At 40.7% G+C, this 13,003-nt stretch overlaps 1 protein-coding gene across 3 annotated transcripts in view; it reads right to left on the minus strand.

Annotated features, from left to right (window-relative positions):
* Positions 1-13,003, minus strand: part of LOC126162223 (ralBP1-associated Eps domain-containing protein 2) — a 116,079-nt gene that overhangs the window by 32,604 nt on the left and 70,472 nt on the right. For all 3 annotated transcript variants that reach the window (XM_049918581.1, XM_049918580.1, XM_049918582.1), the window contains one exon: positions 12,057-12,118. In XM_049918581.1, the coding sequence (XP_049774538.1) occupies positions 12,057-12,118 (62 nt within the window). The remainder of the gene's footprint in view (positions 1-12,056; positions 12,119-13,003) is intronic.

Raw genomic sequence — 13,003 nt, forward strand, 5'->3', positions numbered from 1 at the left:
TTAGTCATTTAGTTAATGTATGCTTTCAACAAGGGAGATAATGGTTTAATGTACAACTGATTAAGAGGTCATTACAGACAGAGCATGTAATCATAGGCTCAAAACTGAAGACGGATGTGGAAGTAAATCAACCGTGTCCTTACAAAGAAAGCACCTCAGCAATATCTCTGAACGATTTATGGAAATCACAACATAAATCTGGATGGTCAGATGTGGATTTGACCTGATGTCCTCCTGCACACTAGTCTAATGTCTTACCACTACACCATCTCGTTTGGTGCTTTCAAGACATGATTCCGTGTCACAGCGAGCAATCGTCTTCCATATTTACTGAAAGCTTAAATACTGTGTATGTGATGTATAAAAATAAGCCATTCCAACTTTGATCCAAATGTATTAAACTGTCTTTGAGGAATGCGAATAGACTGGACATTGTGTAAACTGCAAATCATTATGATTTAGTCATAAAGTTAAAAATGTAACAAAGTCCTACACAAGTACATTAACTGAACTTAAAGCACAGTTGCTAACTAACATGAACTCAAAGCCTTCTAGTCTATATGATTGTTCAAAAATGCATAAGCAAAGTGTACCAATCCAACAAGTTGCATCTTCTATCTAAGCTCCAGCCTACAGGCTGGCCAGCAAATTGCGAACTTTAAGTAAGAACAGTACAAAACTGAAACCAAAAGATGGTACCTTAAACTCAATGGTCTTTATGAATAAAATTAAATGATTAGTTATCGCATCATGCTACACCAGGAAGTAGGTATCCTTTGATGTTTGTAGTTTTCTCCCTAACACACCAATGTATGAATGTATAGAGTGTCATTTCATACTTAACACATTTTATCAATTCTAGTAACATTCTCTGAGTAACAGCGATACATGCTAAGATAATATTGCTAGAGTAAGAAGCAGTAGTAGAATGTTTGCTTTCTCCATAAAAATTTATACACAAAATCTATGCAGGACTCAGCCTCAAGAGCAATTTTGAGAATTCACACAGTGACAACCCAACACCAGAAAATGCAATTCCTCTGTCACTTCTGAACTGCATCTCACTACTAGTCTACTTTAAATTCATTAAAGACTAAAATGCGCATCATTTACGACAGCGGCCGAGTTTAGGTTCATTCTGCGCATCTGACATCACAAAACACAGTCACCCAATGAACAAAAAACGACGTTGCCAGAGCTCGACTGCAGTGCAGAGCACCGACGAGTGTCTCCAGTTTTAGAAATGTTCAGTCATAAATAAAGTAATTGAACAAAAGCAATGTCTTGATAGCAGACTTTCTTTTATAGAAAGTTTGGAAAAAGCATTCTTTATACCAATAGCTTCATATTCTATTAATTAATTAAACCAAACAAGTAATAAGCCTCCTCATTCAGGCGATAGCAAGGGAAGGTGTTTGTATCATTCTCATTCTCACTAACCGCTCTTTTGCAATAAAGAACAGCGGTAATTGTTTATTTCCTATTGTATTTCGACAAAACATGAGTTATTCATAGTCATACCAATAGTCTTTGTCAGTATTTTGCGTGATCTCTTAAAGTCATCCGGGAGGTCCATCGAATTACGAGTTGCATTAGTGTAATGGTTATAGTGTTTGGCTGCAAAGCGAAAGGTTCTGTGTTCAAACCTTATTCGGTGCTTAATATTTTCTTTATTTATGAACAATAACGGAGTGTCTTCCTTCATGAATTTTATTCATTTGAAAGTAATTTTTTGAAATTTCTAGTGGCAACTAAAATCGATCATATGGAAAGTATACGCTATGGACTTTTACCTCTGCAAACTCTTCAAAATTTCGTGCAATGGTTTACTACAAGTCATTTATGGGGAGGAAGGTATCAGTCAAGAAGATGTGAAAAAATCAGATTTTTGGGCCAAATAGTTTTTGTGAAATCGAATGATAAAGTGTGTCAAAGCAGTCGAAAAACCATGTGTCTGCACAGGCGAGCAGTGCAGTGATGACAGAATCGCGCACAGCGCGGAATGCGGGGACCACGTCTATGTAGCAGCATGGTGGCTTTACTTCAAACTGCGCGCTCCCCCCCTAAAAGTAAGTTTGCGAACTATACTATGGTGCTGCTTCTCTTAACGCGTGCAACTGGCAACACAGCAATCTCCCGTGTCTGGGCGGGCATGTGCGAACCGTCAAGATAAAAGAATTGAACTATAAAACACAGGCAAGCAAGAACTGGTATTACCATTCCAATTCATACAGCTACAATGAAAATACACACGAGGGCTTCACGCAGGTGGCTGATGCAAGCTTTAGCTGCATTGAATGCACAGACTCTGATCAATCAGTACAGTGCCACCATATCTTGAGCTTGGGCACCTCACTGAATATGATATGAAAATTATACTACAGGAGCCACAGATACAGAGAAGTAATTTATTCGGTTACAAGCAGAGAATGGGGAATCCACTGATTTAAGTGACTTTGACAAAGGTGAGGTTGTTATGTGAGAATGAACCCAAAAACGGTAAAAATTGCCATAAGGTTGTCATCAGGTTATGCTTTGTGGGGAAAGTGTGGTAATATGTGATTCTGTAGTATATAGCAGTGCATATAACTGGGAAAGTTACATATACTTCAGCGTGCACCATTCACTACAAATTGCTAGAAATATGAGTCTGAAGCGGATATCCTGTTTTCGTGGCACGGTTCACAAAATGGGAGTGTCAGTAACAACAATTAATACAGGGTTACCATTCCTGGACCATGGAAAAAATGAAATGAATTCCGCCATCATATGACTCAAATTAACATTTACATCCTGTTAATAGTTTTGCCTGATAATATAACCTATCAGAAGATCCCCAACTCAACACATGTACCACAGTACATACACAGTGAGGTGGTGGCAGAAATAAGCTATGAGTTACCTTCACTTAGGTCCCCTGGAAAACTCTGAAGGTTGGAAAATGTCCTCTGACAGCTAAAGCAAACACTAAAATTATTGCTGATCACTTGTATTCTTATTGGCTGATGCACTCTGCACCACACACAGCATCTTACAGGATGACAATTATCTATTTATGTGAGGCCTGAGTCAAGATACAGTCCATAAGAAGAATGATGACAATTTCTAATTGAGGAACTGTAAAATTCATCTGGCACCAGTTCAGGTTATTATTATTTTGGATGTGGGGCACTGAACAGCATGATCAGCAGCACTCTTATGAAGAATCAGCAAGCCATTCTCATGGGTGGGAGGTGTGAAGCCTCTCTCCACAGGTGGAGCTGCTGTTTACACTACTGGCCATTAAAATTGCTACACCATGAAGATGACGTGCTACAGACAAGAAATTTAACCGAAAGGAAGATGCTGTGATATGCAAATGATTAGCTTTTCAGAGCATTCACACAAGGTTGGCGCCAGTGGCGACAGCTACAACGTGCCGACGTGGGGAAAGTTTCCAAACGATTTCTCATACACAAACAGCAGTTGACCGGCGTTGCCTGGTGAAACGTTGTTGTGATGCCTCGTGTAAGGAGGAGAATGCATACCATCACGTTTCCAACTTTGATAAAGGTCGGATTGTGGTTTATCGTATCGTGACATTGCTGTTCGCGTTGGTCGAGATCCAATGATTGTTAGCAGAATATGGAATCGGTGGGTTCAGGAAAGTAATACGGAACGCCGTGCTGGATCACAACAGCCTCGTATCAGTAGCAGTCGAGATGACAGGCATCTTATCCGCATGACTGTAACAGATCGTGCAGCCACGTCTCGATCCCTGAGTCAACAGATGGGGACGTTTGCAAAACGACAAGCATCTGCACGAACAGTTTGATGAAGTTTTCAGCAGCATGGACTATCAGCTCAGACGCCATGGCTGCGGTTACCCTTGACGCTGCATCACAGACAGGAGTGCCTGCGATGGTGTACTCAACAACGAACCTGGGTGCACGAACGGCAAAACGTCATTTTTTTCAGATGAATCCAGGTGCTGTTTACAGCATCATGATGATCGCATCCATGTTCGGCGACATCGCGGTGAATGCACATTGGAAGCGTGTATTCGTCGTCATCGCCATACTAGCGTATCACCTGGAGTGATGATACGGGGTGCCACTGGTTACACATATCAGTCACTTCTTGTTCGCATTGACGGCACTTTGAACAGTGGACGTTACACTTCAAATGTTACAACCCGTGGCCCTACCCTTCATCTGATCCCTGCGAAACCCTACATTTCAGCAGGATAATGCACGACCGCATGTTGCAGGTCCTGTACGGGCGTTTCTGGATACAGAAAATGTTCGACTGCTGCCCTGTCCAGCATATTCTCCAGATCTCTCACCAATTGAAAAGTCTGGTCAATGATGGCCGAGCAACTGGCTCATCACAATATGCCAGTCACTACTCTTGATGAACTGTGGTATTGTGTTGATGCTGCATGTGCAGCTGTACCTGTACACGCCATCCAAGCTCTGTTTGACTCAATGCCCAGGCATATCAAGGCCATTATTACGCCAAGAGGTAGTTGCTCTGTGTACTGATTTCTCAGGATCTATGCACCCAAATTGCGTGAAAATGTAATCACATGTCAGTTCTAGTATAATATATCTGTCCAATGAATACCCATTTATCATCTGCATTTCTTCTTGGTGTAGCAACTTTAATGGCCAGTAGTGTATAATAGTATAAAGTCCACCTCCCCTTCTCAGCACTTCATGGATGAGACCCAACGGTCAACAAAATTTTGAAAGCTGTGCAACACTGATGTCAGTATTGGTGAGGAAGGTGAGCAAATCTACAGTCAAACTGAGGGTTGCCCTGATGTCAATATGTAAAACACATGGTACCAAAATATGCCGAGCCGAAAGTGGCAGAGTTGTGGATCATCTTGCTGGAGGAAAAGTGGAAGTGAATTGATTAATGGAAGTTCTGAATTCCAACCAGGGATGGAGGTTTATGTAGTTGGACCATGTTTGAATTCTGCAATGTGGTGCGCCTGGCTTTGACTACCGAGCAACAGTCTTCATTCCACTAAGGGACAGTCCATCATCTGAGATAGTTACTAGACTTGCGAATGGAATCTGCAGCAACTCATTGGATCACACTGATGACATGGTCCACCATCTCCTGGACACATTCCTGTTGTTCAAAGACACTTGCTGACTATCACATCGAGTTTACCCTTTTAACCCGTGATCTTTATCATCTGTCAAACACCATCGAAACCAAGAGGTGGATCCACACCATAAAGTACTCACTGGAATGTAATCTGTGACCACTTCCTTCTGAATTGAGTCTGCAATAGCCGGGGAGCAAAAACAAAGGTCAATGGCTAAAGATGACTCTGTAGCTGTAGAAAAGTGTGTCATTGAGTAGAATTCAAAAGGCAGATACACTCTAAATGGACAAACAGCTTGATAATTCAATGCCTGGAACAAATGGTAACAAAGCAAACTGTGTACACTGAAGTCCCCCACTAGGACGAATGTGCAGGGGAGTGCCTGGAAGAACTACATCAGTGCATTCAGATCCAACAGATTGTGAGCTGGAAATACAAAGAACACACTGTGATCTTAAGTGGTGTGAGAACTTGCACTGCAACTGCCTGTATGGTCACAGAGGCACGAAAGGAATGGCATCTGTCATTGACGTAAACAGTCACCCCATTCTTAGTCCTGTTTACAGTACAATCATCCTTCCTGTAGGAATGGTAGTCCTTTAACTCAGGTGTATCGGTGGCTTTAAAAGAGGTTTTTGGAAGCAGCTGAAGAATGGTCTCTCCTGGCCCAGGAGCTGTAGTTTGTAGTTCTTCAAAATGTGAGTGGTATCCATTTAAATTCCACTGCAACGCAGAAGTTCCTATGGGTACCACTGATTAGCAACTGTTGCCCTTGTCATCCTTCCTTGGCGGTGGTGATCTACTCGAGAGGTCAGGGGGAACATTAGAAAGTGCCCAGTTCTCTGGTTCACCAAGCGAGGTGGTGCAGTTGTTAGCAAACTGGACTCGCATTCGGGAGGACAACGGTTTAACTCCACGTCCGGCCTACCTGATTTAGGTTTTCTGTTATTTCCCTAAATCGCTTCAGGCAAATGTTTCCTTTAAAAGGACACAGCTGACTTCCTCCCCAATCCTTTCCTAATCCAATGGGACCAATGACCTTGCTGTTTGGTCCTCTTCCCCAAATCAACCAACCAACCAGCTGTCTGGTTCAAATGGCTCTGAGCACTATGGGACTTAACAGCTGTGGTCATCAGTCCCCTAGAACTTAGAACTACTTAAACCTAACTAACCTAAGGACATCACACACACCCATGCCCGAGGCAGGATTCGAACCTGCGACCGTAGCAGTCGCGCGGTTCCGGACTGCGCGCCTAGAACCGCGAGACCACCGCGGCCGGCCAACCAGCTGTCTGGTTCCTACACGCAGACCATCATCATCATCATCATCATCATCATCTGCCTGGTCTGAACTCATAAATAAAATCATTTCCATTTTTTCAAGATCTTCCAATACTTCTTTTCCCATCTGAGTCTTCGTTTAGGATCTTCTAGGGCGTTCAGTAACAGGATATTCTCATACGGTGTTGTCTCCAGTCTTCATGAAATTTTTGAAATTTTTCATTCATTTTTAAAATATTTCACTCTGTTCCAATATTCTCATTTTGTGCAGCCCTTTTGTCTCCCTCTGAAACCACATCTCTGGTGTTTGATTTTTTATTATTATTATTATTATTATTATTATTATTATTATTTTGTTAACCCTGCTTTTACTTCCATAGAATGACGCAAGAACCGCCATCACTTTATAGAATTTCATAATGGTCCGTTTTTGTACTTTATGTCCCAATGTGCTGCTAATGGTACCACATACAGCCGGGGGTTTATGTATTTTACTTTCAATATCAGAGTCAAAATTAAAACCTATAATACAACCTAAATATGAGATTTGAGATACTTGCCCTAAAACTGAATCCTACAAAACAATTTTTGGTCTGATGTATTTTCCTCTGAATGCTGTTATTTTTATTTTATTACTAAAAAATTTAAGTTGTATTTACTGTATATTTCCTCCAAGTGGTATACTGATGTCTGGGGCTCATATTCATTCTTTTGAACAATAATGATATCATCTGCAAACAGAATTTGGGTATTCCTCATTTGTTATCTTAATTCCTTTGTTCACTTTAAATTTTCATTTATGAAGAATGAATTCAATGTACATATTAAAAAGGGAAGGTGATAGACCACACCCTTATTTTATATCTTGGTTAATAATTATTTCTTCTAATTGTTTCCTACCCGTGTTCATTGCAATGCATGGATTGCTGTAAGGACTTTTCGCTACCTCTATTAGGTGATAAGGATATCCACAGGCAGACATGACCTTACATATAAGTTAACAAGACTTACAAGGCCAAAAGCCTTCTCAGGGTCAATAAAGGTCATACGGGTTTCTATATTAAGTTCTCTGTATTTACCTACAATGTTTTTAATTACAAACACATTGTTTGTGCATGAACGATCTGATCTAGGCTCATTTTGTTCTCCAGAAATAACAGCTTCTATGATATTCTTCATGAAGCTATTGATTATCTTTGAAAATAGTTTGTAGTGTGTTTAGAAGACAGAGGCCATGATAGTTTTTACAGTCATTACATTTGCTTTTCTTGAATTGGGAGAGTACCAAGGGTCGAGATCTTGCAATTCATCCAACATGCATTTATTAATTGTAAAAGTCTTTTACCTAGGGATAGCTCTCCATATTTAATTAGTCCTGCATTTATTTGATCTACTCCAGTAGATTTTCTGTTCTTCATACACATATAAACACACACATTTTGCATAGGATTCTTCATTCTATAAGTAATTAGTAAGGAATCAATCACAGACCTTATCCTCATGCACTCTATGTAAACTTGTGAATGTCTTTCTTTCTGTAAAATGTTACTCACCATAAAAATGACACAACAGAAACATGTCGAATGGGAGAAACAATCTGGAGTGGGGTAGTGAAAGGGGGTTGGGGATAGCAGGGCAGATGGGGGGGAGGTTGGAGGAAGAGGAACTGGTGTTGCCTGGTGAAGCATGAAGGGACTACAGGTAGCAGGACAGGGCTGCCAGGCACTTCAGGAGGCTCGGGGGGGGGGGGGGGGGTCATGGGAGGGGGAGGGGGTGAGCACGAAGTGGAAAGAAGACGAGCAGAGGGAAGAGCACGCAATGAAGCTGGGGGGCGGGGGGGGGGGGGGGGGGGGGAGGATGGGTGAACTGTGAGAAGGCAAAAGGACAGAGGACAGAGGGAGCAGAAACAGTTACGGAGGATGTGGAGACAATAGGTTACTGTAGGCTGAGGTCTGAATGTGTTTCCCTTTCTGAAGGCCATGGCTGAAAGCTTATATGTAACAGGCTTTTCATCAAGCCTATCTGCATCTCAATGTGTCTTCTTTACAGTGAGTAACAATCTATCCTTTCATAATATTGCTGATATTCCAACCTGGACTTTCCATTATTTATTTCCGTAAAATGTGTAAGTAAAAAAGTTATTAAACTGGCCTAGTTCCTATTAATTATTATTAAAAATCTTTTCTCCAAATAGTCCAACTATACTCTCGCATTAAAATCACTCTTGATGATAACATGTCCTGTCTTGTTAGTTTTGTCCACTTTTTTCTGAATATCATCAAAAAAAGTGTCAATATCATCCTCCTTTCCCTTCTCTGGGCTGTACACATCGATAAGAGTTATATGGCCTCCTGGAATTTGAAATCTGACTGTCATTATTCTTTCATTTATGGAGCTGTATTCAAAAATCTTTCCTCACCATTTATCGTAGACTAAATTGCTACTCCAGCACTAGCTCTTTTTCTTTGGGGAACACCACTGTAATCCAACCAGTAGTCTGCCAAATCTTTTGTTCCTTTTAGTTTTTTCTTAGTTTCTGTTATTAATGCAATGTCCACTTTCCTCTCTTTGAGTATGTGATGTAACTTGCTCTCTCTCTCTCTCTTGTTCCACACTGTCAAAGACACATAATCAGTAATGCCAAATCATTTGTCATTTATCATTTGTCAACAGTTGATCCATTCCTGTATTCGAAGCTGTCAGTGAGTGTGCCAATAATTTTACAATAACTAACAGTATTATGAGTGCTGCACAGGGTAAGTTGTGTGCTGGGACTGCTACAGCTAGGTATCGCGATCTGCCTGATTTTCTGTCATCAGGGTTATATATCCTAGACCACAAAGGGACACTGCTCACTAATCTGAGATTTAGCAGCCACTATTTTTACTTCTAATGACTTTTTGTGTAACATTCTTTACTTCATGGGAGAAGTTGGCTGCATTGGTAGAGTGGTGGCTTAGTTGGCCTCTGATGGTGTGCAGTGGTATGTGGGCAAGGTTCCAAGTCCACTGTCCATTGTTGACGGTTTCTAAATGGTATCAGGGTCATGTGTAGCTTCCTCTCCCCCCAACAATCCCCACAGGCAAAATTACAAGTGCATGTACTCATATTGAATTCATGGTCTGGGTTTGTGTGGAGGCATCACACTTGGCAACTGGCTTCTTAAGGGCCAGTCCAAAAGAAGTAGAAAACACCAGAGGCTGCATTGCGTTGACAGCTTTTTTAACTTTACCAAAGCATATGCATCTTGTTCAGCTTCTGAACTTTTCTTTCCTCATTACAAACCCTGCACTTCCTCCTCCATGCCGGGTGATTCCTGGAGCAGTTTATACATTTCAGAGGAAGTATATAGAAGTTGCCGGATTTGTGAGCTTAGGCTCCACAATTTCCACATGTAACCCTCCTGTTACGCGCCACAGTGGTACAACCAAATTTTCGATATTTGAAACACCACACACTGGGTTGGGAATAAATGGTTGAACTTTAAGATGGATATAGCCTGCAAGTATGTTCAGGTAAGTATGGAGTGTTGAAAGTTAGAATAAATGTTGCAAGCTTCTCCAATGTTCTGCTTAATCACCTTATATAATACTGTGCTGCTTTGATGTCCATGTTTTTTCATTCTTCATATAATTCCTCAGGGTCCATCTCCATTATACTAGAGCAGGTAATCACAACTTTACAAAATTTAAGGGTGTTGTGCACCTCAGCCACAACTGGTTCACCTAAGGCTTCTCAAACAAGAGATCGAAAAGTAGTAGTACTACTTTTTATATAATTTGGAAAGTAGTAGTACAACTTTTTATATAATTTGGAATCGTCATATTTTTCCATAATTTGTGTGATGACCCCATTTCTTCTCCTTCCTCTTTTAAAAAACGATCTTGTCATCACTAATTATGTAACTATTCCTGCCAGTGTCAAAACTTATTCCCTGGTTAACTTCACTCCCCCGTCACAATCACAGGTTTCGTTATCCCGCGGTTGTTCTCCGGTTAGGCGTTATTATGTGTTCATACAACGCATTTTCTGTGCTACTCCCAGAATAAAACTTAGGTGGCTGCTACCGGGGACTGTACAACTGGCCCTTGCTAGTGTAATGGTCTGGTCAAAAATTTACTGTCAAAATTTCATTTTCTTGGATACACCGAGAAGATAATACGTAATCTGTTATTCCTGTTAGTTGTTTATTTCCACTCTGGTAGTCTGAATCTATGGATTTTGCTGGTAATTATAACAACGTTGATCATTCACAAACCCAATCAACCACACATTCAGGCAGTGATCGGCATTCTCTCGTTTGGCTTTATTCCGCTCAACTCGTATAGCCCCATCTGCTTCTGTCCACATGAAAGTTTATTTCTAGATGTGATCGAGATTCCCCTGGCAGAGACACGACATACACTATGCACGCATTCAAAAATCAGCTTATTCATTCAGAAATATACCTAGAATATGTTCAAAAACCAACAGGGATGTGTTTCAAAATAAAATGAATAATCGATAGACCAAAGTGCACTGGATACTAGGTGTTTTGCGATACAAGGTTTTTTTCCTCAAGAATATTAATTTGGCACCCCCTTCCCCCCTGAAATTCCGCCTGGGGCAGATACCCCGGTTGGCCCCTAGTGAATCTAGCAGCTTGCGCATGGCAGTAAAATTTTTCCGGGTAGCACCTTGCTGCTACTGCTCATACAGCTAAAAGCCACAGTTTTGTACACAGAAGAAGGAGAAGGTACTACACATGCGTAAGTCAACTGCGCATGCGCATGAGCCTGCTCACAGCTGCTCAAACGAATCTAATGTAAGCAGTTGTGATGTCACACTCATCGCAGGCAATTTGTTGTTATGAAGCACTGAATAGTCTTCCTAAAGCCTTTGACACATTTTGCCGTTAGCAGACGCTTATATGAGCACTGTGTTTGGTTGTTGTATATGGCGCATTACCTTGGCAACTTAAGTTTTATTTTTATTTATTTATATTTTTTCTCTCGTTCAGGTTTGTTGAACCATTATTATTCTGCAGTAGCCGGATACAGTAATATCCTTTGTTAGAGTATTGTTTCTTACCAGTCAAAATTACAAAAATTTAACTGAAAACTAAAATAAATTCCCGGAATCTTAAAAAATTCCTAGATTTTTCCTGGTTTTCTCCCAGATGAAAAAAATCCCAGGTTTTTCCACGATCTCCCAGTTGTCCCAGGTCTTATAAACCCTGCTACAGCTACAGCTAATGCTAGGTGGCTAAGCTACCATCGTCACACACCTCAGCATCATTGAAACATGCAAGCCCTCCTCCTCAGCACTGAAGGTATATATATAAAGTGGTGTCTCCAGGGAGGAAGCATCAGTTCAGAATTCTCAAACCATTTCCTTGCGTGCCATTACTTGTCCTCAGACCAAAGAATTCTAAAATATATGAAGATGGCATCTGTTGAACTATTACGGGACTCTGTGGATTGTCTGGGTGAGTAATGGGTATAATGGCAGGGGCACTGCGAATGTAGTGTGTGGACTATAAGTTGAGAATGTGGGACTCACAGGGAGGGTGCCAGCGATAAGTCAGACCATTCTCTTTTTCAAAAATAAATAAAACAAATCATGACTAATTAATGACTAAAGACATTGATAAATTCAATCTATTAATTTAAGAAATCAATATAATATTAATTACCGTGCTTGGGGATACACGAGGAGGTACAACTGGAGGAATACCTAACAGGCCGCCAGATTTACCTGAAACAAAGGTAAATACTTAAATCACATCTAAATATTTCTTTAACCAGATCTACACTCAACTAAATTTATTTATTGGACAATTATACAGGGCGTCCAAGGAGGAACGTTCAATATTCAGGGATATGGCAGGAACGATCATTTGGAGCAAAAAGTCTAGTAAACACGGGCTCTAAAATACATATCTTAAGAGGAATGAGCACTTTTCAGTAGAAGACATGTTACACAGCAACAAAGCAAGTGCTCAGAGCTCTTAATGAATGCATTTTAAGAGCCCACGTGTACTGGAGTAGTTAGCTTCAAATGATTGTTCGTGTCATATAATTGAATATTGACTGTTTTTACTGGGACATTCTGCATACAACAGTGGGCACTAAGTTATTACTATTCAATCTCGTAATTCTCAATTATTATGAAAAATCATTCATTCAACCCAGAATTTAATTTCTTCTGGAGAAGACAAACATTCATGGATCATACAGGAGGCAAATTGACGCCTTACAACAAATACACACACTATTTAGGATTCCTATCACTGTTAAACAACAGTAGAATATAACAAAGAATCCAGGAAAAGGAACCAGAGGTCAAATGGCAGAGAGCGAGAAAGAGAGACAGAAAGAAAGAGAGAGGGGGGAGGGGGAAGGGGGGGGGGGGGGGGAACAAGTGATGGTAATTGTGTTGGGTTGTGCGGAGGAGAAGAAGAGCAGGTGCATTCGTACATCACCAAAACATGCTCTGAAAACAGCAGAGATCAAATTTCTCATCTTTTAACACACTAAATGCCACAATGCACATTTGTGAGAAGTTTTAACAGTATGCCAGGTTTATATATCGACTTCTACTGAGTATGATAAAATGTTTCTCATGTATTACCAGTACTGG

This window comes from Schistocerca cancellata, chromosome 2 (genome assembly GCF_023864275.1).
Source record: "Schistocerca cancellata isolate TAMUIC-IGC-003103 chromosome 2, iqSchCanc2.1, whole genome shotgun sequence".
In the NCBI taxonomy this organism is placed as follows: Eukaryota; Metazoa; Arthropoda; class Insecta; order Orthoptera; family Acrididae; genus Schistocerca; species Schistocerca cancellata.